At 35.3% G+C, this 25,696-nt stretch overlaps 1 protein-coding gene across 2 annotated transcripts in view; it reads right to left on the reverse strand.

Annotated features, from left to right (window-relative positions):
* Positions 1-25,696, reverse strand: part of LOC133630256 (rho GTPase-activating protein 29-like) — a 142,887-nt gene that overhangs the window by 21,818 nt on the left and 95,373 nt on the right. Inside the window, exons 8-15 of one of the 2 annotated variants that reach the window (XM_062021729.1) lie at positions 20,432-20,496; positions 20,239-20,349; positions 17,256-17,336; positions 9,852-10,034; positions 9,651-9,788; positions 9,417-9,577; positions 4,250-4,398; positions 4,043-4,162 (exon numbers count right to left, since the gene is read on the reverse strand). In XM_062021729.1, the coding sequence (XP_061877713.1) occupies positions 4,043-4,162; positions 4,250-4,398; positions 9,417-9,577; positions 9,651-9,788; positions 9,852-10,034; positions 17,256-17,336; positions 20,239-20,349; positions 20,432-20,496 (1,008 nt within the window). The remainder of the gene's footprint in view (positions 1-4,042; positions 4,163-4,249; positions 4,399-9,416; positions 9,578-9,650; positions 9,789-9,851; positions 10,035-17,255; positions 17,337-20,238; positions 20,350-20,431; positions 20,497-25,696) is intronic. The other variant, XM_062021730.1, reaches the window with a different exon arrangement.

Below are 25,696 nucleotides of genomic sequence, written 5' to 3' on the forward strand. Positions count from 1 at the left end.
TGATATTGTTGTATCTAGTTGTGACATAGTTATATCTAGTTGTGATATAGTTGTATCTAGTAGTGATATAGTTGTATCTAGTTGTGACATAGTTATATCTAGTTGTGATATAGTTGTATTTAGTTGTGACATAGTTGTATCTACTTGTGATAAGAGTTGTATCTAGTTGTGATATAGTTGTTATATAGTTGTATCTAGTTGTGATATAGTTGTTATATAGTTGTATCTAGTTGTGACATAGTTGTATCTAGTTGTGACATAGTTATATCTAGTTGTGATATAGTTGTATCTAGTTGTGATATAGTTGTTATATAGTTGTATCTAGTTGTGACATAGTTATATCTAGTTGTGATATAGTTGTTATATAGTTGTATCTAGTTGTGATATAGTTTTTATATAGTTGTATCTAGTTGTGACATAGTTGTATCTAGTTGTGACATAGTTATATCTAGTTGTGATATAGTTGTATCTAGTTGTGATATAGTTGTTATATAGTTGTATCTAGTTGTGACATAGTTATATCTAGTTGTGATATAGTTGTTATATAGTTGTATCTAGTTGTGACATAGTTGTATCTAGTTGTGACATAGTTGTATCTAGTTGTGACATAGTTACCGGTATATCTATTTGTAATATAGTTGTATTTAGTTGTGATAGAGTTGTATCTACTTGTGATAAGAGTTGTATCTAGTTGTGATATAGTTGTTATATAGTTGTATCTAGTTGTGATATAGTTGTTATATAGTTGTATCTATTTGTGACATAGTTGTATCTAGTTGTGACATAGTTATATCTAGTTGTGATATAGTTGTTATATAGTTGTATCTAGTTGTGATATAGTTGTTATATAGTTGTATCTAGTTGTGACATAGTTGTATCTAGTTGTGACATAGTTATATCTAGTTGTGATGTAGTTGTATCTAGTAGTGATATAGTTGTATCTAGTTGTGACATAGTTATATCTAGTTGTGATATAGTTGTTATATAGTTGTATCTAGTTGTGATATAGTTGTTATATAGTTGTATCTAGTTGTGACATAGTTGTATCTAGTTGTGACATAGTTATATCTAGTTGTGATATAGTTGTTATATAGTTGTATCTAGTTGTGACATAGTTGTATCTAGTTGTGACATAGTTATATCTAGTTGTGATACAGTAGTATTTAGTTGTGATAGAGTTGTATCTACTTGTGATAAGAGTTGTAGCTAGTTGTGATATAGTTGTATCTAGTTGTGATAAGAGTTGTATCTAGTTGTGATATAGTTGTATCTAGTTGTGAGATAGTTGTATCTAGTTGTGAGATAGTTCTATCTAGTTGTGATATAGTTGTATCTAGTAGTGATATGGTTGTATCTAGTTGTGACATAGTTATATCTAGTTGTGATATAGTTGTATTTAGTTGTGATAGAGTTGTATCTACTTGTGATAAGAGTTGTATCTAGTTGTGATATAGTTGTTATATAGTTGTATCTAGTTGTGATAAGAGTTGTATCTAGTTGTGATATAGTTGTTATATAGTTGTATCTAGTTGTGACATAGTTGTATCTAGTTGTGACATAGTTGTATCTAGTTGTGATATAGTTGTTATATAGTTGTATCTAGTTGTGACATAGTTGTATCTAGTTGTGACATAGTTATATCTAGTTGTGATATAGTTGTTATATAGTTGTATCTAGTTGTGACATAGTTATATCTAGTTGTGATATAGTTGTGACATAGTTGTATCTAGTTGTGACATAGTTGTATCTAGTTGTGACATAGTTATATCTAGTTGTGATATAGTTGTATTTAGTTGTGACATAGTTGTATCTACTTGTGATAAGAGTTGTATCTAGTTGTGATATAGTTGTTATATAGTTGTATCTAGTTGTGATATAGTTGTATCTAGTTGTGACATAGTTGTATCTAGTTGTGATATAGTTGGTATATAGTTGTATCTAGTTGTGACATAGTTGTATCTAGTTGTGACATAGTTATATCTAGTTGTGATACAGTAGTATTTAGTTGTGATAGAGTTGTATCTACTTGTGATAAGAGTTGTAGCTAGTTGTGATATAGTTGTATCTAGTTGTGATAAGAGTTGTATCTAGTTGTGATATAGTTGTATCTAGTTGTGAGATAGTTGTATCTAGTTGTGAGATAGTTCTATCTAGTTGTGATATAGTTGTATCTAGTAGTGATATGGTTGTATCTAGTTGTGACATAGTTATATCTAGTTGTGATATAGTTGTATTTAGTTGTGATAGAGTTGTATCTACTTGTGATAAGAGTTGTATCTAGTTGTGATATAGTTGTTATATAGTTGTATCTAGTTGTGATAAGAGTTGTATCTAGTTGTGATATAGTTGTTATATAGTTGTATCTAGTTGTGACATAGTTGTATCTAGTTGTGATATAGTTGTTATATAGTTGTATCTAGTTGTGACATAGTTGTATCTAGTTGTGACATAGTTATATCTAGTTGTGATATAGTTGTTATATAGTTGTATCTAGTTGTGACATAGTTATATCTAGTTGTGATATAGTTGTGACATAGTTGTATCTAGTTGTGACATAGTTGTATCTAGTTGTGACATAGTTATATCTAGTTGTGATATAGTTGTATTTAGTTGTGACATAGTTGTATCTACTTGTGATAAGAGTTGTATCTAGTTGTGATATAGTTGTTATATAGTTGTATCTAGTTGTGATATAGTTGTGATATAGTTGTATCTAGTTGTGACATAGTTGTATCTAGCTGTGATAGAGTTGTATCTAGTTGTGATAGAGTTGTATCTAGTTGTGATAGAGTTGTTATATAGTTGTATCTAGTTGTGATATAGTTGTATCTAGTTGTGACATAGTTGTATCTAGCTGTGATAGAGTTGTATCTAGTTGTGATATAGTTGTATCTAGTTGTGATGTAGTTGTATCTAGTTGTGATATAGTTGTATCTAGTTGTGATCTAGTTGCATCTAGTTGTGGTATAGTTGAATCTAGTTGTGGTATAGTTGAATCTAGTTGTGGTCCAGTTGTATGTAGTTGGGATATAGTTGTATGTAGTTGTGGTATAGTTGTATCTAGTTGTGGTATAGTTGTGATCTAGTTATATGTAGTTATGATCCAGTTGTATGTAGTTGTGATATAGTTGTATCTAGTTGTGATATAGTTGTATCTAGTTGTGATATAGTTGTATCTAGTTGTGATATAGTTGAATCTAGTTGTGGTATAGTTGTACCTAGTTGTGGTATAGTTGTACCTAGTTGTGGTATAGTTGTGATCTAGTTGTGATATAGTTGTATCTAGTTGTGGTATAGTTGAATGTAGTTGTGGTCCAGTTGTATGTAGTTGTGATATAGTTGTGATATAGTTGTATGTAGTTGTGGTATAGTTGTATCTAGTTGTGGTATAGTTGTGATCTAGTTGTGATATAGTTGTATCTAGTTGTGATATAGTTGAATCTAGTTGTGGTATAGTTGTGATCTAGATATATCTAGTTGTGATGCAGTTGTATGTAGTTGTGATATAGTTGTATCTAGTTGTGATATAGTTGTATCTAGTTGTGATATAGTTGAATCTAGTTGTGGTATAGTTGAATATAGTTGTGGTATAGTTGTGATCTAGTTGTGATATAGTTGTATCTAGTTGTGATATAGTTGAATCTAGTTGTGGTATAGTTGAATCTAGTTGTGGTATAGTTGTGATCTAGTTATATCTAGTTGTGATCCAGTTGTATCTAGTTGTGGTATAGTTGTATCTAGTTGTGATATAGTTGTATCTAGTTGTGATATAGTTGTGATATAGTTGAATCTAGTTGTGGTAGAACACCATGAGACTGTATTTGTACTAGCACAGCTCCCTCTAGTTTGTGAAATATAGGGCAAGAACACCATGAGACTGTATTTGTACTAGCCCAGCTGTCTCTAGTTTGTGAGAGAAACCCTCAAATGAACCCTAGAACAAGATTTTGGCGTGTTGATTTGATTTAGAGAGGTGAAATCCTCCCAAGCAAGGAATAGATGTCATTATTGTGATGGTGATCATGTGCCTGCAGGTCCCTACCTGGGCTAGCGGTGGGCGAGTCAATGGACCGGGACTCACTGCTCCCTCCCGCGCTTTCAGAGTCGCTGCACATCCCCCCGCCCTGGCTCGTCAAATTGGTGGAGTGGCGCTGGAGCGCTGCTTGGAAAAACCAGACGACCCTTCAAACCCTCAGCGACTGTGGTCAATTCAAAAGGGGGCGCTCCTCCAAATCCATTGAGAATATACCTCGGGCGTCAGCGCTCGTCTTGGCTTGTTGGCCGACGTTGGATCCGTCCACCTCGTCTACGCCGAGGAGGTCGGATGTCACGGAGCTTTGCGACAGGTTAGTGGAGGATGAATGGCTGCCAATCAGTGTGCGGTTGGTGAGAGACATTCTGGCGAGGACAAATCAATGACATGAATTTCCCAAATGTGCAGTGTTAGGCTACAACCATTTGTCCACAATATAATGTGTTGCCGACAATTATATAGGTATAGTTAATCAATAGTCAATATTCTAGTGTGCAGCTTTTTAAACATCACAAAATTATTTTCTTTATGAGGAAGTTAGATTTTGTGTTTTGTTGTTTGTTTTCATTGCTGCTATTTTAACTGGTTTTTAATACATAAAACAAGGTTAATTGTTTTTTTTTAGCACTTTGCCTTTCCTTTCTTTTAAATGGACAACATTTTAATAGTCTCTTTAATTTTTAACAGCTGAATGCGCAGCATAGTAGAGTACAAATAAATATTTATGAATTAATTAGTCATCTTTGTTGTTCGTAAGCCAGTGTTTCCCACGCATTCATTTATTTGTGGCGGCCCGCCACGAAAGAATTACGTCCGCCCCAAATAGATTTTTTTTTTTTTTTTTTTTTTTTTTAAATTCTATTTTTTTTTAATTTAATATTTTTTTTTTTTTGGTCCTGTCCAGCTTCTCAGGCAAATCATATAGTTCAGTGGTCCCCAACCAAAAAAAAAAAAAAAAAAAAAAAAAAAAAAAAAAAAAAAAAAAAAAATTTTAATGAAATCAACATAAAAAACACAATATATACATTCTATATCAATATAGATCAATACAGCTCTGCAGGGATACAGTCCGTAAGCACACATGATTGTATTTATTTGGGGCGGTATAGCTCGGTTGGTAGAGTGGCCGTGCCAGCAACTTAAGGGTTCCAGGTTCGATCCCCGCTTCCGCCATCCTAGTCACTGCCGTTGTGTCCTTGGGCAAGACACTTTACCCACCTGCTCCCAGTGCCACCCACACTGGTTTAAATGTAACTTAGATATTGGGTTTCACTATGTAAAGCGCTTTGAGTCACTAGAGAAAAGCGCTATATAAATATAATTCACTTCACTTATTTATGTAAAAAAAAAAAAAAAAAAAAAATTTAAATTGGGAATGAATAGGATCAATGCTTTCCTAAAGTCACGTGATCTTTTATTTGTTATTTTTGTCTACTGAGTAACAAAACATACGCATTATTTTTACACTGTACTAATTACGCTTTGTCATCCAACTAATCGACTAATCGTGAAGATAATTGTTGACTAATCGGCTATCAAAATAATTGTTCGTTTCAGTCCTATCATTGAAATCGCATTTCTGAGGAATTAGCAAGGCCTTTGAATATTCATGACGTTGGATTTGGTCAAAGGAATAATGGCTGATATTAACCATTCGAAACTGTGCTAAATGACACAATGAACCACGTACTGAATGTAGGTCAGCCGTCTATATTTAACCTTTTGTGCGTCTTTGTTCCATTTCCACAAGCACTCAAGCTTCGGATCAAGGAAATCAGAGTTGGGGGCTGGGAAACAAAAGCCTCTCTAATTTCAATGTTGTTGAAACAGGGTAAGTATTTGCGTAGCTTAACAAAATGCGACGTTTCAAGACATTTCAGGAAAAATTGTCATTTCCACAGGAAGTGACAACCATTCCAGTTGTTTAGTGGGGTTTTTTTCAAACAAACTCATCTAATCACTAACGCTCTATACTGCAGGTATTCTTTACAATTTCCATTAAACTCAACATGCGCATTACAAGCCTCGATTATGCCGGACATCAGAGGACTTTAAATACTGTTCAAGGTCTAAAGTACTGTAGGAAATCCGAAAGTCAAGATTTTAATTTAGGGATTTCACCATTTAAGGTCTGTAATATCATCAAAAGGTTCAGAGAATCTGGAGAAATCACTGCAGGTAAGCCATGATATTACGGACTTTCGATCCCTCAGGCGGTACTGCATCAAAAAGCGACATCAGTGTGTAAAGGATATCACCACATGGGCTCAGGAACACTTCAGAAAACCTCTGTCAGTAACCACAGTTGGTCGCTACATCTGTAAGTGCAAGTTAAAACTGTACTATGCAAAGCGAAAGCCATTTATCAACAACACCCAGACACCTTTTTTGTATTGTGTTGCTGCCATTAAATTCAAAGTTAATGATTATTATCAGTTCAAACATTAAATATCTTGTCTTTGCAGTCTATTCAATTGACTATAAGTCGAAAAGGATTTGCAAATCAAACACTTATTTGGAACATTCCACGGGTAAACAGGCTAATTGGGAACAGGTGGGTGCCATGATTGGGTATAAAAGCAGCTTCCATGAAATGCTCAGTCGTTCACAAACAAGAATGGGGCGAGGGTCACTGCTTTGTGAACAAATGCTATTGCAAGGAATTTAGGGATTTCACCATCTGCGGTGCGTAATATTATCAAATGGTTCCGAGAATCTGGAGAAATTACTGCACGTAAGCGATGATATTACGGACCTTTGAGCCCTGGATCAAAAAGCGACATCAGTGTGTAAAGGATATCACCACATGGGCTCAGGAATACTTCAGAAAACCACTGTCAGTAACCACAGTTGGTCGCTACATCTGTAAGTGCAAGTTGAAACTCTATTATGCAAAGCGAAAGCCATTTATCAACAACACCCAGAAACACCGCCGGTTTCGCCGGGCCCGAGCTCATCTAAGATGTACTGATGCAAAGTGGAAAAGTGTTCCGTGGTCTAACTTGTTTAACTTGTAAGAAACAATGCAACATTATATCCTCAAATCAACGCCCAACAACAAACATGTATCCATATTTTTGTTCCTATTCATCGGTCGGTTGGTCATTTCTGGAAAAAGAGCAATGGGAAGCCAAGTAAAGTGCAACCAGACATGCAAAGCATGAAGTTGACCATATTTAATGGACTTTAGGGAAAGTACCGATCAATTTAACGATAGATTATAGAACTGAAAAGGTTTGAAAGTAAGTAAACACAATAACACATTTTTAAAAATCTTATCTCACTACACTTACAACGTGGTAGTATTGTTGTAAATCAGATGATGTAATAAAGTTGGGGTATTGACTGCTACAAATAATTATTTTAACCTAAATAAATTGGCTAATGCACAATAACTGAACAAAAGCAAAAGTTGGCTAACATTAAAAAAAAATTTGGGTTTTGCCCTGACATCCTGTAATGATATCAAGTACAAGAGCATGTCTAGTCAATACTACTATGATTATATCAATATTTTTATCATCACAAAATCTATTTTTTTAATTTATTTTTATTTATATGATGTTTATAAACTCAGTAAATACGTCCCTGGACACATGAGGACTTTGAATATGACCAATGTATGATCCTGTAACGACTTGGTATCGGATCGATACCTACATTTGTGGTATCATCCAAAACTAATGTAAAGTATCAAAGAAGAGAAGAATAAGTGATTATTACGTTTTAACAGAAGTGTAGATAGAACATGTTAAAACAGAAAATAAGCAGATATTAACAGTAAATGAACAAGTAGATTAATAATATTTTTTTTACAGCTTGTCCTTCATAATGTGTACAAAATAATAGGTGTATAAATGACACAATATGTTACTGCATACGTCAGCAGACTAATTAGGAGCCTTTGTTTGTTTACTTACTACTAAAAGACAAGTTGTCTAGTATGTTCACTATTTTATTTAAGGACTAAATGACAATAATAAACATATGTTTCATGTACCCTAAGATTTGTTGTTAAAATAATGCAATTTTTTACTACTAAAAGACAAGTTGTCTAGTATGTTCACTATTTTATTTAAGGACTAAATTGCAATAATAAACATATGTTTCATGTACCCTAAGATTTGTTGTTAAAATAATGCAATTTTTACTACTAAAAGACAAGTTGTCTAGTATGTTCACTATTTTATTTAAGGACTAAATTGCAATAATAAACATATGTTTCATGTACCTTAAGATTTGTTGTTAAAATAATGCAATTTTTACTACTAAAAGACAAGTTGTCTAGTATGTTCACTGTTTTATTTAAGGACTAAATTGTTATCTTATTGCAATAAGAAACATATGTTTAATGCACTGTAATATTTTTTGTTAAAATAAAGCCAATGATCACATTTTTGTTGTCCCCTTTATTTAGAAAAGTATCAAATATGCCAAAATATCGGTATTGGGACAACCCTAGTGTGTAGCAATGCTTAGCCATTCCTTTTCCTCTAGTCCTCCAGTGATGAAACGTCAGTGTTTCCCACACATTCATTTATTTGTGGCGGCCCGCCACGAAAGAATTACGTCTGCCACAAATAAATAATAATAATTATTTTTTTTATTTTTTTTGTCCTGTCCAGCTTCTCAGGCAAATCATATAGTTGATGTAGATGCCCATATCGGCTGTTCAGATTTACTTTACAAAAGAGAAGTGTAGGATACTTCTCTTGTTGCCTTATTTGTATTTGACCACTACTGTTTTCTGTTTATTTGTTACTGACTGTGGCAGGACACCTCTGCCTCTGTTTCACTTTATGTTGCTGGTAAATAATATGGTTGTAGTAGTAGGCTAAAGTTAATTTATTTAGTATGCACTAATTAAAGGGGCAGAGCTTTAAGAGACATTTTAGCTTTTATATTTTATAAGATATATTTTTTGTAAGAACCACAATTAATAAATATATTTCAGTGAATAACTTATTGGTCAAATCTGTATATAAATATGTACATAAAGTGTTGTAATTATATTGTAAAATGGATGGATGGATGGACGTTTAAAACCAAACTGTTAGTATTAATTAGTAAGTATACATTTTTTGAGCCTTTTTAGAGAAAATCATATCATTGTAGTAAATTATGCAAATTACTTGATGATTTCATGGTGACCACGCCCTTAGCCACGCCCCCACCACCACAGGTATCGGGAAACACTGAACGTAGTTTATTTTCCGGCATGCTAGCCCTCTGATCCGATCCAATGATCAGGATCAGTCGATCTCTAGTATAAACGGAACAAAACAACCAATACAATTGGTTCAGAAACACGATGTCTGGATTTTTAGTGGTCTAAGAAAACCAGTTTGGACAAACGCACATGGTCATGGTCAAAATGTCTCACCCTCCACCCGATGAATCCAGCCCATTGGCTGAAACCCTCCGGACAAACTTGACGTAGCGCTGCCCGGGCTCGTACAGTTTTGCGTGGTCACACAGACTTTGGTGGTTGACGGGGAGCGCCGCCACCTGGGCCTGCTGGAGCTGGAACCAGTTGACTGTGACCTAGAATGAGCCATTCCCATCACATCACTTTCCACTTTCCCGAGGCAAGTGCACGACGTTAAAGAAAACGTACAGCTTTGAGGGTGAGGTCGCATTGGAAGACCATCTTTCGGAGCTGGGTAATGATGTCACTCTTGGTCTTGGCCAGATCCACCGTCTTTTTCTTAACGTCAATACAACACGCATCGTAGTGCTGCCTCGCCTCAGCATCCTGCCAAAGGAAGGACAACTCCTTATTCATGGATGCTGACACCAACAAGACCGTGGACAATACCTTTTGCAGGGCTTCCTCTTCCAGCCGGCGTCGCTTCTCCCGTTGTTTGAGCCATACCGCGCCTCCCGGTCCTCCCGTTTGCTCCTCCTTCAGCCGGCTGGCAGACTCCTTGGCCTTATCGTACTCGTCCTTACGATGGCTCTTCTGCAACTCAGCCTTTTTCTGAGCACTCTGTGCTTCATGCTAGAAATACGTGGAGTTCAACAAAAAACATGACACACGGGACTCCGGTCTATTTGTGGCATCATTGGAAAATGTGCATAATTACATGGTGCGCTCTACCGTCCACATTTTCCAGTTCCAAAAAATTTCCCGGTTTTCCCAGACATGTTTCCCATTCAAAATGAATTGGCCATTTTTCAAACTTTTAACATTTCCACATTTTTCAACCGATTCATACCATTCCACCTTCAACACATTCCACCATCCAGGAAATTAAAACGACCATTTTTCCAAGTTAAAAAAATTCCAGGATTTTCCAGAATTCCTGGTTTTCCAAAGCACTACTTCAACATTTCTAGACCGTTTTGAAAAATGTCAACACCAACCATTTCAAATAATTCAGACCATTCAAGTTTTTTTTTACCATTTTCCAAAAAAATCAAGCTTTTCCCGAATTTCCCAAATGTTTTGGAAATTCCCATTGAAATAAATGGGACATTTTTCAAAGTTCCACAACTCCCACATTTGTTATCCGATTCAAACTGTTCCAACTTCAAAATATTCAGCCTGTTTGGGAATTGTGTGTTCTACTTCAACAATTCTAAAAAAAAATCCAGGATTTCCCATAATTCCTTTTTTTTTTTTCATTTTCCCACATTTAAAATTAATTGGCCATTTTTCAAACTTTCACCATTTCCACATTTTTCAACCAATTCATACCATTCCACCTTCAACACATTCCACCATCCTGGAAATTCCAACGACCATTTTTCCAAGTTCCAAAAAATTCCAGGATTTTCCAGAATTCCTGGTTTACCAAAGCCCTATTTCGACCCTTTTTTCTGGCAACTACTCCTTCCACATTTTTCAACCCACTTCAATTGTCCCACCGTCAAAACATTCCTCTTAATTAGGGCAAAAACAAAGTTGTTTTTTGAGCTGGAAAAATTCCCGAAATTCGAGGAATTGCCTAATACCATTTGTCAATTCAACATTTCTCGACCGATTTGAAAAATGTCAACACCAACCATTTCAACTCATTCAGACCGATCAAGTTTTTTTTTTTTTACCATTTTCCAAAAAAATCAAGCTTTTCCCGAAATTCCCAAAAGTTTTGGAAATTCCCATTGAAATAATTGGGACATTTTACTAAGTTACACAACTCCCACATTTTTCATCTGATTCAAACTGTTCCAACTTCAAAATATTCAGCCTGTTTGGGAATTGTGTGTATTGTGTGTTCTACTTCAACAATTCTAAAAAAAAATCCAGGATTTCCCATAATTCCTTTCTTTTTTTTCATTTTCCCACATTTAAAATTAATTGGCCATTTTTCCAAATGTTCACCACTTCCACATTTTTCAACCGATTCATACCATCCCACCTTCAACACATTCCACCATCCTGGAAATTCAAATGAGAAATTTTCCAAGTTCCAAAAAATTCCAGGATTTTCCAGAATTCCTGGTTTTCCAAAGCCCTATTTCCACCCTTTTTTCTGGCAACTACTCCTTCCGCATTTTTCAACCCACCGTCAAAACATTCCTCTTAATTAGGACAAAAACAAAGTTGTTTTTTTAGCTGGAAAAATTCCCGAAATTCCAGGAATTGCCTAATACCATTTGTCAATTCAACATTTCTCGACCGATTTGAAAAATGTCAACACCAACCATTTCAACTCATTCAGACCGATCAAGTTTTTTTTTTCCATTTTCCAAAAAAATCAAGCTTTTCCCGAAATTCCCCAAAGTTTTGGAAATTCCCATTGAAATAATTGGGACATTTTTCTAAGTTCCACAACTCCCACATTTTTCATCTGATTCAAACTGTTCCAACTTCAAAATATTCAGCCTGTTTGGGAATTGTGTGTTCTACTTCAACAATTCTAAAAAAAAATCCAGGATTTCCCATAATTCCTTTTTTTTTTTCATTTTCCCCCATTTAAAATTAATTGCCCATTTTTCAAACTTTCACCATTTCCACATTTTTCAACCAATTCATACCATTCCACCTTCAACACATTCCACCATCCTGGAAATTCCAACGACCATTTTTCCAAGTTCCAAAAAATTCCAGGATTTTCCAGAATTCCTGGTTTACCAAAGCCCTATTTCGACCCTTTTTTCTGGCAACTACTCCTTCCACGTTTTTCAACCCACTTCAACTGTCCCACCGTCAAAACATTCCTCTTAATTAGGACAAAAACAAAGTTGTTTTTTGAGCTGGAAAAATTCCCGAAATTCGAGGAATTGCCTAATACCATTTGTCAATTCAACATTTCTCGACCGATTTGAAAAATGTCAACACCAACCATTTCAACTCATTCAGACCGATCAAGTTGTTTTTTTTTACCATTTTCCAAAAAAATCAAGCTTTTCCCGAAATTCCCAAAAGTTTTGGAAATTCCCATTGAAATAATTGGGACATTTTTCTAAATTCCACAACTCCCACATTTTTCATCTGATTCAAACTGTTCCAACTTCAAAATATTCAGCCTGTTTGGGAATTGTGTGTATTGTGTGTTCTACTTCAACAATTCTAAAAAAAAATCCAGGATTTCCCATAATTCCTTTTTTTTTTCATTTTCCCACATTTAAAATTAATTGGCCATTTTTCAAAATGTTCACCACTTCCACATTTTTCAACCGATTCATACCATCCCACCTTCAACACATTCCACCATCCTGGAAATTCAAATGAGCAATTTTCCAAGTTCCAAAAAATTCCAGGATTTTCCAGAATTCCTGGTTTACCAAAGCCCTATTTCGACCCTTTTTTCTGGCAACTACTCCTTCCACGTTTTTCAACCCACTTCAATTATCCCACCGTCAAAACATTCCTCTTAATTAGGACAAAAACAAAGTTGTTTTTTGAGCTGGAAAAATTCCCGAAATTCCAGGAATTGCCTAATACCATTTGTCAATTCAACATTTCTCGACCGATTTGAAAAATGTCAACACCAACCATTTCAACTCATTCAGACCGATCAAGTTTTTTTTTTATACCATTTTCCAAAAAAATCAAGCTTTTCCCGAAATTCCCAAAAGTTTTGGAAATTCCCATTGAAATAATTGGGACATTTTACTAAGTTACACAACTCCCACATTTTTCATCTGATTCAAACTGTTCCAACTTCAAAATATTCAGCCTGTTTGGGAATTGTGTGTATTGTGTGTTCTACTTCAACAATTCTAAAAAAAATCCAGGATTTCCCATAATTCCTTTCTTTTTTTTCATTTTCCCACATTTAAAATTAATTGGCCATTTTTCCAAATGTTCACCACTTCCACATTTTTCAACCGATTCATACCATCCCACCTTCAACACATTCCACCATCCTGGAAATTCAAATGAGCAATTTTCCAAGTTCCAAAAAATTCCAGGATTTTCCAGAATTCCTGGTTTACCAAAGCCCTATTTCGACCCTTTTTTCTGGCAACTACTCCTTCCACATTTTTCAACCCACTTCAATTGTCCCACCGTCAAAACATTCCTCTTAATTAGGACAAAAACAAAGTTGTTTTTTGAGCTGGAAAAATTCCCGAAATTCCAGGAATTGCCTAATACCATTTGTCAATTCAACATTTCTCGACCGATTTGAAAAATGTCAACACCAACCATTTCAACTCATTCAGACCGATCAAGTTTTTTTTTTTTTACCATTTTCCAAAAAAATCAAGCTTTTCCCGAAATTCCCCAAAGTTTTGGAAATTCCCATTGAAATAATTGGGACATTTTACTAAGTTACACAACTCCCACATTTTTCATCTGATTCAAACTGTTCCAACTTCAAAATATTCAGCCTGTTTGGGAATTGTGTGTATTGTGTGTTCTACTTCAACAATTCTAAAAAAAATCCAGGATTTCCCATAATTCCTTTCTTTTTTTTCATTTTCCCACATTTAAAATTAATTGGCCATTTTTCCAAATGTTCACCACTTCCACATTTTTCAACCGATTCATACCATCCCACCTTCAACACATTCCACCATCCTGGAAATTCAAATGAGAAATTTTCCAAGTTCCAAAAAATTCCAGGATTTTCCAGAATTCCTGGTTTTCCAAAGCCCTATTTCCACCCTTTTTTCTGGCAACTACTCCTTCTGCATTTTTCAACCCACCGTCAAAACATTCCTCTTAATTAGGACAAAAACAAAGTTGTTTTTTTAGCTGGAAAAATTCCCGAAATTCCAGGAATTGCCTAATACCATTTGTCAATTCAACATTTCTCGACCGATTTGAAAAATGTCAACACCAACCATTTCAACTCATTCAGACCGATCAAGTTTTTTTTTTCCATTTTCCAAAAAAATCAAGCTTTTCCCGAAATTCCCAAAAGTTTTGGAAATTCCCATTGAAATAATTGGGACATTTTTCTAAGTTCCACAACTCCAACATTTTACATCTGATTCAAACTGTTCCAACTTCAAAATATTCAGCCTGTTTGGGAATTGTGTGTTCTACTTCAACAATTCTAAAATGAAATCCAGGATTTCACATAATTCTTTTTTTTATTTTCATTTTCCCCCCATTTACAATTAATTGGCCATTGTTCAAACTTTCACCATTTCCACATTTTTCAACCGATTCATACCATTCCACCTTCGACACATTCCACCATTCTGGAAATTCAAACGACCAATTTTCCAAGTTCCAAAAAATTCCAGGATTTTCCAGAATTCCTGGTTTTCCAAAGCCCTATTTCCACCCTTTTTTATGGCAACTACTTCCACATTTTTCAACCCACTTCAACTGTCCCACCGTCAACATTCCTCTAATCAGGACAAAAAATAAAGTTGTTTTTCGAACTGGAAAAATTCCCGGTTTTCCCGAAATTCCGTAATACCATTTCTCAATTCAACATGGTAGTACTTAAACATTTCTCGACCGTTTTGAAAAATGTAAACACCAACCATTTCACTCATTCAGACCATTCAATTTTTTATTTTTTTTACCATTTTCAAAAAAAATCCTGCTTTTCCGGAAATTCCCAAATGTTTTGGAAATTCCCATTGAAATGAATGGGACATTTTTCAAAGTTCCACAAATCCCACATTTGTTATCCGATTCAAACTGTTCCAACCTCAAAATATTCAGCTTGTTTGGGAATTGTGTGTTCTACTTCAACAATTCTAAAAAAAATCCAGGATTTCCCATAATTCCTTTTTTTTTTTTTTTCATTTTCCCCCACTCAAAATGAATTGGCCATTTTTCAAACTTTCACCATTTCCACATTTTTCAACCTATTCATACCATTCCACCTTCAACACATTCCACCATCCTGGAAATTCAAACTACCATTTTTCCAAGTTAAAAAAAATTCCAGGATTTTCCAGAATTCCTGGTTTTCCAAAGCCTTATTTCCACCCTTTTTTCTGGCGACTACTTCGTCCACATTTTTCAACCCACTTCAACCGTTCCACCGTCAAAACATTCCCTTTAATCAGGACAAAAAAATAAGTTGTTTTGTGAACTGGAAAACTTCTCGGTTTTCCCAAAATTCCAGGAATTCCGTAATACTATTTCTCAATTCAACATGTTACTACTTCAACATTTCTTGACCGATTTGAAAAATGTCAACACCAACCATTTCAACTCATTCATTTTCAAAAATATTCCTGCTTTTCCCGAAATTCCCAAATGTTTTGGAAATTCCCATTGAAATGAATGGGACATTTTTCAAAGTTCCACAACTTCCACATTTTGTATCCGATTCAAACCATTCCAACTTCAAAATATTCAGCCTTTTTGGGAAGTGTGTGCTCTACTTCAACAATTCTAAAAATAATTCCAGGATTTCCCATAATTCCTTTTTCCCCCCCCCCATTTTTCCCATTCAAAATGAATTGTCCATTTTTCAAACTTCCACAATTCCCACATTCTTCAACCGATTCATACCATTCCACCTTCAACACATTCCACCATCCTGGAAATTCAAACTACCATTTTTCCAAGTTAAAAAAAATTCCAGGATTTTCCAGAATTCCTGGTTTTCCAAAGCCTTATTTCCACCCTTTTTTCTGGCGACTACTTCGTCCACATTTTTCCACCCACTTCAACCGTTCCACCGTCAAAACATTCCCTTTAATCAGGACAAAAAAATAAGTTGTTTTGTGAACTGGAAAACTTCTCGGTTTTCCCAAAATTCCAGGAATTCCGTAATACTATTTCTCAATTCAACATGTTACTACTTCAACATTTCTTGACCGATTTGAAAAATGTCAACACCAACCATTTCAACTCATTCATTTTCAAAAATATTCCTGCTTTTCCCGAAATTCCCAAATGTTTTGGAAATTCCCATTGAAATGAATGGGACATTTTTCAAAGTTCCACAACTTCCACATTTTGTATCCGATTCAAACCATTCCAACTTCAAAATATTCAGCCTTTTTGGGAAGTGTGTGCTCTACTTTAACAATTCTAAAAAAAATTCCAGGATTTCCCATAATTCCTTTTTTTTTTTTCCCCCCATTTTTCCCATTCAAAATGAATTGTCCATTTTTCAAACTTCCACAATTCCCACATTCTTCAACCGATTCATACCATTCCACCTTCAACACATTTAACTCATCCTAGACATTCAAAGAACCATTTGTCCACGTTAACTACATTTCCAGGAATTCCCGTTTTTTTCCCTAATCCTATTTCCAACCTCTACTCCTTTTCCTTTTTAATCCCATTTCAACTGTTCCGCCGTCAAAACATTTTTCTTAGTCAGGACAAAAAAACAAGTTGGTTTAGGAACTGGAAACATTCCCGCTTTTCCCGAAATTCCAGGAATACCATAATACTATTTGTCAATTAAAAAACTGTTAATACTTCCAACATTTCTTGATTTAAACAATTCCAACACCAACCAATAGAGCTCATTCAGGACAGTCATGCTCCTAATCATTTTTTTAAAAATCCCGCTTTTCCCAAAATTCTCAAATTTCCAGGAAGTTCCCATTGAAATAAATGTGACATTTTTCCTAGTTGCACAGTTCCCACATTTTTCAACCTATTCAAACCATTCCAACACCAACACATTCCACTCATCCTGGACATTCAAACTAACACTTTCCCAAGTTCCGAACCAAATTCCGGTTTTCCTGGAAATTCAAAATTCAAACCATTCCAACAGTCAAACTATTCTTACATTCATACTACATTCTGTCAGCATTTTAGTTCAACGTCAGCCTTCACACGCAATTCCTTCAGGAATTGGCTTTTAATATTGTGTTTTAATGGAAGACTCACCAGTCTCTTTTGTTGTCTCTGCCACTGCTCTTTCATCTCTTTCCGTAGTTTGTCCAGCTCGTTTTTCCGAGTCGTCAGAGGCTGGAACAAAAAGACAACCCACGCTGTGTAAGTATCCTTATTTCTGTTATTCATAGTAGTGAGGTGGCGAACGAGAGCTGGATTAGAGCCGGCTCTTTGAAGTGAATGTTTAAAATGTATTTTTTTAATGAATGACCGCAGGAAAAGGAGAACAATTTGGACAGATTTGAATGTTTTAGACTGCGGAAAGGTCAAGTAAAAATGTCCACAAACAACCTGCACTTTCACATGTAGACTAGTAGCAACATCCGTCCCCTCAGAAAGACTTTTTTCAAAACAGGGCAGATCCTAACAAAAAGGAGAAACTGGATCAGCCCCTCAAAGCTGAGGCCATTGTTTTTTTTGTGTTTTTTGAACGCTAATCTCGGTTAAAAGTCCTTTTTTTTGTGCATATTTTAAGTTATATTTTGTCGAGTCGTGTTTAGTTGATTGTGTTTTCTTTTTCTTTATTTTTTATTGACATCCAGCATCAGACATTCCTCTCCATCACATCATAGTTGCATACATCATACATCTATTGTCTGCCCCAAATGTCAAAATAATAGTTTTTGTTTATATCCCAACGATGTCACCTCTCCTCCCCAAAAAGAGAAAAATAGCAAAAAACAAACAAAAACTAAACAAAAAAATAATAAATAAATAAATACAATTAATAATCATAAAAATAAAATAGAATATGAACAGATAGTACATAAATAAATAGAAAAAAAACTAAACGTATAGGGAGTAGTGTTGTAACGATACCAATATTTTGGTACCGGTACTAAAATTATTTCGGTACTTTTCTAAATAAAGGGGACCACAAAAAAATGGCATTATTGGCTTTTTTTTAACAACAAATCTTAGGGTACATGAAACATATGTTTATTATTGCAATTTAGTCCTTAAATAAAAATAGTGAACATACGAGACAACTTGTCTTTTAGTAGTAAGTAAACAAGCAAAGACTCCTAATTAGTCTGCTGACGTATGCAGTAACATATTGTGTCATTTATACACCTATTAGAGATGCGCGGTTTGCGGACACAACCGCGGACTCCGCGGGTGCATGACGAAAAAAATTGATTTTAAATAGATTCGGGCGGGTGGCGGTTGAAGCAATTCAGAAAAAAAAAATACATACCGTATTTTTCGGACTATAAGTCGCAGTTTTTTTCATAGTTTGGCCATGGGTGCGACGTATACTCCGGAGCGACTTATGTGTGAAATTATTAACACATTATTGTAAAATATCAAATAATATTATTTATTTCATTCGCGTCAGCGACGAAGCAAATGGCAGCCATCGTCACACACACGCCAACCAATAAGAATTCGGCGGGGGCGGGTCATGGCAGAGATGCATTGTGGGTTTTGGAATGCTAACTGCTCAGTCTTCTTTCTGCCTTGCATCGTCTATATTAGATATATAACAACGGGTGGGTGGCGGGCGGTTGTGGTTTTGATAAAATGTTAGTTCGGGTGGATGGCGGGTGGATGACGACTTTTGTGATGCAGTTGCGGATGAAATAATTGCCTATCCGCGCATCTCTACTACCTATTATTGTGTCTACATTATGAAGGACAAGCTGTAAAAATGGATTATTAATCTACTTGTTCATTTACTGTTAATATCCGGTTATTTTCTCTTTAACATGTTCTAGCTACACTTCAGTTAAAATTGAATAATCACTTATTCTTCTCTTCTTTGATACTTTACATTAGTTTTGGATGATACCACAAATTTGGGTATCGATCCGATACCTAGTCGTTACAGGATCATACATTGGTCATATTCAAAGTCCTCATGTGTCCAGGGACGTATTTCCTAAGTTTATAACCATCATATAAATAAAAAAAATAGATTTTGTGATGATAAAATATTGATGTAATCATAGTAGTATTGACCAGGGGTGTCAAACTCATTTTAGATTGAGGGCCACATGGAGAAAAATCTACTCCAAAGTGGGCCGGACTGGTAAAATCACGACACAATAAATTAAAAATAAAGAAAACTTCAGATTGTTTTCTTTGTTTAATAATAGAACAAGCACATTCTGAAAATGTTCAAATCATAATGTTTTTTTTACACTTGCATGTTGCGGTTAATAGTATTCTATCTTTATTTGTCGTTATTTAAATTTTCTAAATAAATTATGTGATAATGTTCATCTGTCAACTCATTGGTGGCAATTTTCAATCTATCAAGACAAAAATCAAATTATAGGATGTTATTTATGTAGTTTGTTCATTTTCCTCGACTGGTGCATTAACATGTGTTTTTAAAATGTATCTTTTTTTTTTTTCCATATGTAGCATCTTCTACAAAGATACAAAGAATTGCTATTGCGACATCTAGTGGACACATTTAGAACAGCAGTTTCTTTCATTCAAAAATTTTGGCTCATTTTTATACTTAGCTAACTCATCCCTCGGGCCGGATAAAACCTGTTCGCGGGCCTGATCCGGCCCTCGGGCCTTACGTTTGACACCCCTGGACTAGACACACTCTTGTACTTGGTATCATTACAGGATGTCAGGGCAAAACCCAATTTTTTTTAAATATTAGCCTACTTTTGCTTTTGTTCAGTTAAATAAAATAGTGAGCATACTAGACAACTTGTCTTTTAGTAGTAAGTAAACAAACAAAGACTCCTAATTAGTCTGCTGACGTATGCAGTAACATATTGTGTCATTTATACACCTATTATTTTGTATACATTATGAAGGACAAGTGGTAGAAAATGTATCATTAATCTACTTGTTCATTTACTGTTAATATCTGCTTATTTTCTGTTTGAACACGCCGTAGTCTGCAAACTACTGCTAACGTCTTGGAATTGCAACAGCGTGCAAAGTCTACTAGATAATACTTGCAATACCTGAATTCCCATCCCTAGGCAGAAAGGCATTGTGGGATTACCTGCACGTATTTGTTGCTTTGGAGGACAGCTGCGGTGCTCCGTATCAGCTTGCTGTATTCAATGTCATTCTTGAAGGCGGCCGTGTAGATCTCGCAGAAAGGCATGAACTCCTTGATTTTAGGAAGACCAAAGATCGTCAAACCTACCAAGCTCGTACTGAAACAAGATGCAAACGTCTCAAAATGTAACCACCTGTTGACTTGCGAGGGTCTTGGCGGATTCGGCCATTTTGGAGTAGTACTTTGCCAACTCGACATCTGCAAACACCATGTTTATGATCATATGAAGATTAATTAGCCTTTGGCTTGATTTAGCGATTGTGTACAGTTTGCTAGAATAGAAGAGCAAAAAAAACGGCGTTCATTTCAAATCGTCAAAGCAATGTCCTTGATTGATAAATCAGTGTACAAACCATTAGCCACAGAGAGTGCCTTGAGTAAACAACTTGATAACGCAGTCATTGTACAACTGGAAATAGTCCCCTTGTGTCGCTGGTAGGATGACTTCATAGAACAGTAAAACCATTCATTAGCCCTGCGGCACAACGCACGTTCACACGCTGCGTTCTCAACGATTGATGCGAGTGCGGCTCAGGTAGCAGCGGAACAAATTCCCAGGGAACTGAAACCAATTTTTTCTCCGGCGAACAAGCTAAACTAAATCAGTTTGGTGCTTTTGTCGAGGGAAAAACACTATTTACAACAGGGGTCACCAACCTTTTTGAAAGCAAGAGCTACTTCTTGGGTAGTGATTAATGCGAAGGGCTACCAGTTTGATACACACTTAAATAAATTGCCAGAAATAGCCAATTTGCTCAATTTACCTTTAACTCTGTTATTATTGATAATTAATGATATTTACACTTAATTGAACGGTTTAAAAGAGGAGAAAACACAAAAAAAATGACAATTAAATTTTGAAACATAGTTTATCTTCAAATTCGACTCTTTAAAATTCAAAATTCAACCGAAAAAAAGAAGAGAAAAACTTAAAAAAAGAATTTATGGAACATCATTAGTAATTTTTCCTGATTAAGATTAATTTGAGAATTTTGATGACATGTTTTAAATAGGTTAAAATCCAATCTACACTTTGTTAGAGTATATAACAAATTGGACCAAGCTATATTTCCAACAAAGACAAATCATTATTTCTTCTATATTTTCCAGAACAAAAATTTAAAAAAAAATTCAAAAGACTTTGAAATAAGATTTAAATTTGATTCTACAGGTTTTCTAGATTTGCCAGAATATTTTTTTTGAGTTTTAATCATAATAAGTTTGAAGAAATATTTCACAAATATTCTTCGTCGAAAAAACAGAAGCTAAAATGAAGAATTAAATTAAAATGTATTTATTATTCTTTACAATAAAAAAAAAATGTACTTGAACATTGATTTAAATTGTCAGGAAAGAAGAGGAAGGAATTTAAAAGGTAAAAAGGTATATGTGTTTAAAAATCCTAAAATCATTTTTAAGGTTGTATTTTTTCTCTAAAATTGTCTTTCTGAAAGTTATAAGAAGCAAAGTAAAAAAATGAATGAATTTATTTAAACAAGTGAAGACCAAGTCTTTGAAATATTTTCTTGGATTTTCAAATTCTATTTGAGTTTTGTCTCTCTTAAAATTAAAAATGTCGGGCAAAGCGAGACCAGCTTGCTAGTAAATAAAGAAAAATTAAAGGGAAACTTCGGTTTTTTTCAACCTGGGCCCTGTTTTCATAATTTTTTCTGTATATGTGAGTGCTGGATAAAACATTTTTTGAGGTCGCGCCAGTATTGAGCAGGGCAGGCAGCCTCCAGCCCAGCTAACGCTCGTACACAGGGCAACTGGCTCTCGTCAAAATTCGGCCTATAAACATGCATTTTTTTCACACTGACAGGCTCAGATAGTTACAATGAGTGTCCGACAACATACTAGAAAGGAGAAATTAACGTATGTCTCTACCTTTAGCTGGAGATCGCTGTTTGTTGTGAGCTGTGTCCAAATCTCACCACGCTACAAATCTCGTTCCGAAATCTCGCGATAACTCGCGACAAAACACCGGTGGAAAAACAGTTACCTGACTGAGGTGAAGAGAGATGACTGAAGTGATTTTCTGTTGGATTACCGAAGACTGTTATTTTAGTTTTATAGAAAAGTTTGTTTGTTTGTCTGTCATGGCTGAATTTTTCCACCGGTGTTTTGTCGCGAGTTATCGCGAGATTTCGGAACGAGATTTGTAGCGTGGTGAGATTTGGACACAGCTCACAACAAACAGCGATCTCCAGCTAAAGGTAGAGACATACGTTAATTTCTCCTTTCTAGTATGTTGTCGGACACTCATTGTAACTATCTGAGCCTGTCAGTGTGAAAAAAATGCATGTTTATAGGCCGAATTTTGACGAGAGCCAGTTGCCCTGTGTACGAGCGTTAGCTGGGCTGGAGGCTGCCTGCCCTGCTCAATACTGGCGCGACCTCAAAAAATGTTTTATCCAGCACTCACATATACAGAAAAAATTATGAAAACAGGGCCCAGGTTGAAAAAAACCGAAGTTTCCCTTTAAAAAATCGAGGCAGCTCACTGGTAAGTGCTGCTATTTGAGCTATTTTTAGAACAGGCCGGCGGGCGACTCATCTGGTCCTTACGGGCTACCTGGTGCCCGCGGGCACCGCGTTGGTGACCCCTGATTTACAGAGTAAAGCACATTCTCCAAAAAGTAGAACAATTACAATTTGGATCATATTTATACACCTTAATACAGGGCTGGGCAATTATTTTGACTTGGGGGTGGGGGGGCAAATTTAGAGAAAAAAATCTTCCGATATATCGAACGCAAAACATGTTTTCCCTTTCCCCAAATTACCTTTTTTTCTGGAATTTCCAGTCATTTTCTCCCCAATGACAACAATGAATGGGCATTATAAAATCGACATGCTCGTCCAGTTGGAACTGTTCCAACATCCACACACTCCACTCACCTTGGACAACAGTGTTTCCCACACATTCATTTATTTGTGGCGGCCCGCCACGAAAGAATTAAGGCCGCCACAATTTTTTTTTTTTTTTTAAATTTTTAATTTTATTATTATTATTTTTATTTTTTATTTTTTTTTTGGGTCCTGTCCAGCTTCTCAGGCAAATCATATAATTGATGTAGATGCCCATATAGGCTGTTTGATGAAGCTTTGTGTCTATCTACCACCACTACTGTTTTCTGTTTATTTGTTACACCTCTGCCTCTGTTTCACTTTATGTTGCTGGTAAATAATATGGTTGTAGTAGTAGGCTAAACTTAAATTATTTAGTATGCACTAATTAAAGGGGCAGAGCTTTAAGAGACATGTTAGCTTTTATATTTTTATAAGATATATTTTTTGTAAGAACCACAATTAATAAATATATTTCAGTGAAAAACTTATTGTTCAAATCTGTATATAAATATGTACATAAAGTGTTGTAATTATATTGTAAAATGGATGGATGGATGGACGTTTAAAACAAAACTGTTATTATTAATTAGTAAGTATACATTTGTTGAGCCTTTTTAGAGAAAATCATATCATTGTAGTAAATTATGCAAATTACTCGATTATGTCATGGTGACCACGCCCATAGCCACGCCCCCACCGCCACAGGTATCTTGGCAGTTTATGGGAAACACTGGACAATCAAAGTTAAAAATAATTCCAGGAATTTCCCGTTTTCCTCTTTTCACCTCTTTCTGGAACATTTTCACAGTCCACATTTTTCATCCGTTTTTGACCATTACACCTTCAAAATAATCTAACTTTTTTTTTTTCGTACAATTTCCCACTTTTCCTGAAATCCTGAAATACCCATTTCCATTCAAACTGTTACTACTTCAACATGTTTTAAACGATTCCAAAAAGTCCAACACCAACTTATTCATATCATCGAAGACAATTGTGCTAGTATCAGTATTTTCCAAAATTTCCCACATTTGCAGGAAATTCCAATTCAAAAGAATGGACCTATTCATAAGTGATACAATGCCCAAAATGTTGCGCCATTTTTAAACCCAAATCCCACCTTTCAACCATCCACACACACTACTCTTCCGATATATCGAACGCAAAACATGTTTTCCCTTTCCCCAAATTACCCTTTTTTCTGGAATTTCCAGTCATTTTCTCCCCAATGACAACAATGAATGGGCATTATACAATCGACATGCTCGTCCAGTTGGAACTGTTCCACCATCCACACACTCCACTCACCTTGGACAATCAAAGTTAAAAATAATTCCAGGAATTTCCCGTTTTCCTATTTTCACCTCTTTCTGGAACATTTTCATAGTCCACATTTTTCAACCGTCTTTGACCATTCCACCTTCAAAACATTGTAACATTTTTTTTTTCCGTACAATTTCCCACTTTTCCTGAAATCCTGAAATACCCATTTCAATTCAAACTGTTACTACTTCGACATTTTTTAAACGATTCCAAAAAGTCCAACACCAACTTATTCATATCATCGAAGACAATTGTGCTAGTATCAGTATTTTCCAAAATTTCCCACATTTTCAGGAAATTCCAATTCAAAAGAATGGACCTATTCATAAGTGATACAATGCCCAAAATGTTGCGCCATTTTTAAACCCAAATCCGACCTTTCAACCATCCACACACACTACTCTTCCGATATATCGAACGCAAAACATGTTTTCCCTTTCCCCAAATTCCCTTTTTTCTGAAATTTCCAGTCATTTTCTCCCCAATGACAACAATGAATGGGCATTATACAATCGACATGCTCGTCCAGTTGGAACTGTTCCAACATCCACACACTCCACTCACCTTGGACAATCAAAGTTACAAATAATTCCAGGAATTTCCGGTTTTCCTATTTTCACCTCTTTCTGGAACATTTTCACAGTCCACATTTTTCAACCGTTTTTGACCATTCCACCTTCAAAACATTCCAACATTTTTTATTTTTGTACAATTTCCCACTTTTCTTGAAATCCTGAATTACCCATTTCCATTCAAACTGTTACTACTTCAACATGTTTTAAACGATTCCAAAAAGTCCCAACACCAACTTATTCATATCATCGAAGACAATTGTGCTAGTATCAGTATTTTCCAAAATTTCCCACATTTTCAGGAAATTCCAATTCAAAAGAATGGACCTATTCATAAGTGATACAATGCCCCAAATGTTGCGCCATTTTTAAACCCAAATCCGACCTTTCAACCATCCACACACACTACTCTTCCGATACATCGAATGCAAAACATGTTTTCCCTTTCCCAAAATTCCCTTTTTTTCTGGAATTTCCAGTCATTTTCTCCCCAATGACAACAATGAATGGGCATTATACAATCAACATGCTCGTCCAGTTGGAACTGTTCCAACATCCACACACTCCACTCACCTTGGACAATCAAAGTTAAAAAAAATTCCAGGAATTTCCGGTTTTCCTATTTTCACCTCTTTCTGGAACATTTTCAC

This window comes from Entelurus aequoreus, linkage group LG15 (genome assembly GCF_033978785.1).
Source record: "Entelurus aequoreus isolate RoL-2023_Sb linkage group LG15, RoL_Eaeq_v1.1, whole genome shotgun sequence".
Classification (NCBI taxonomy): Eukaryota; Metazoa; Chordata; class Actinopteri; order Syngnathiformes; family Syngnathidae; genus Entelurus; species Entelurus aequoreus.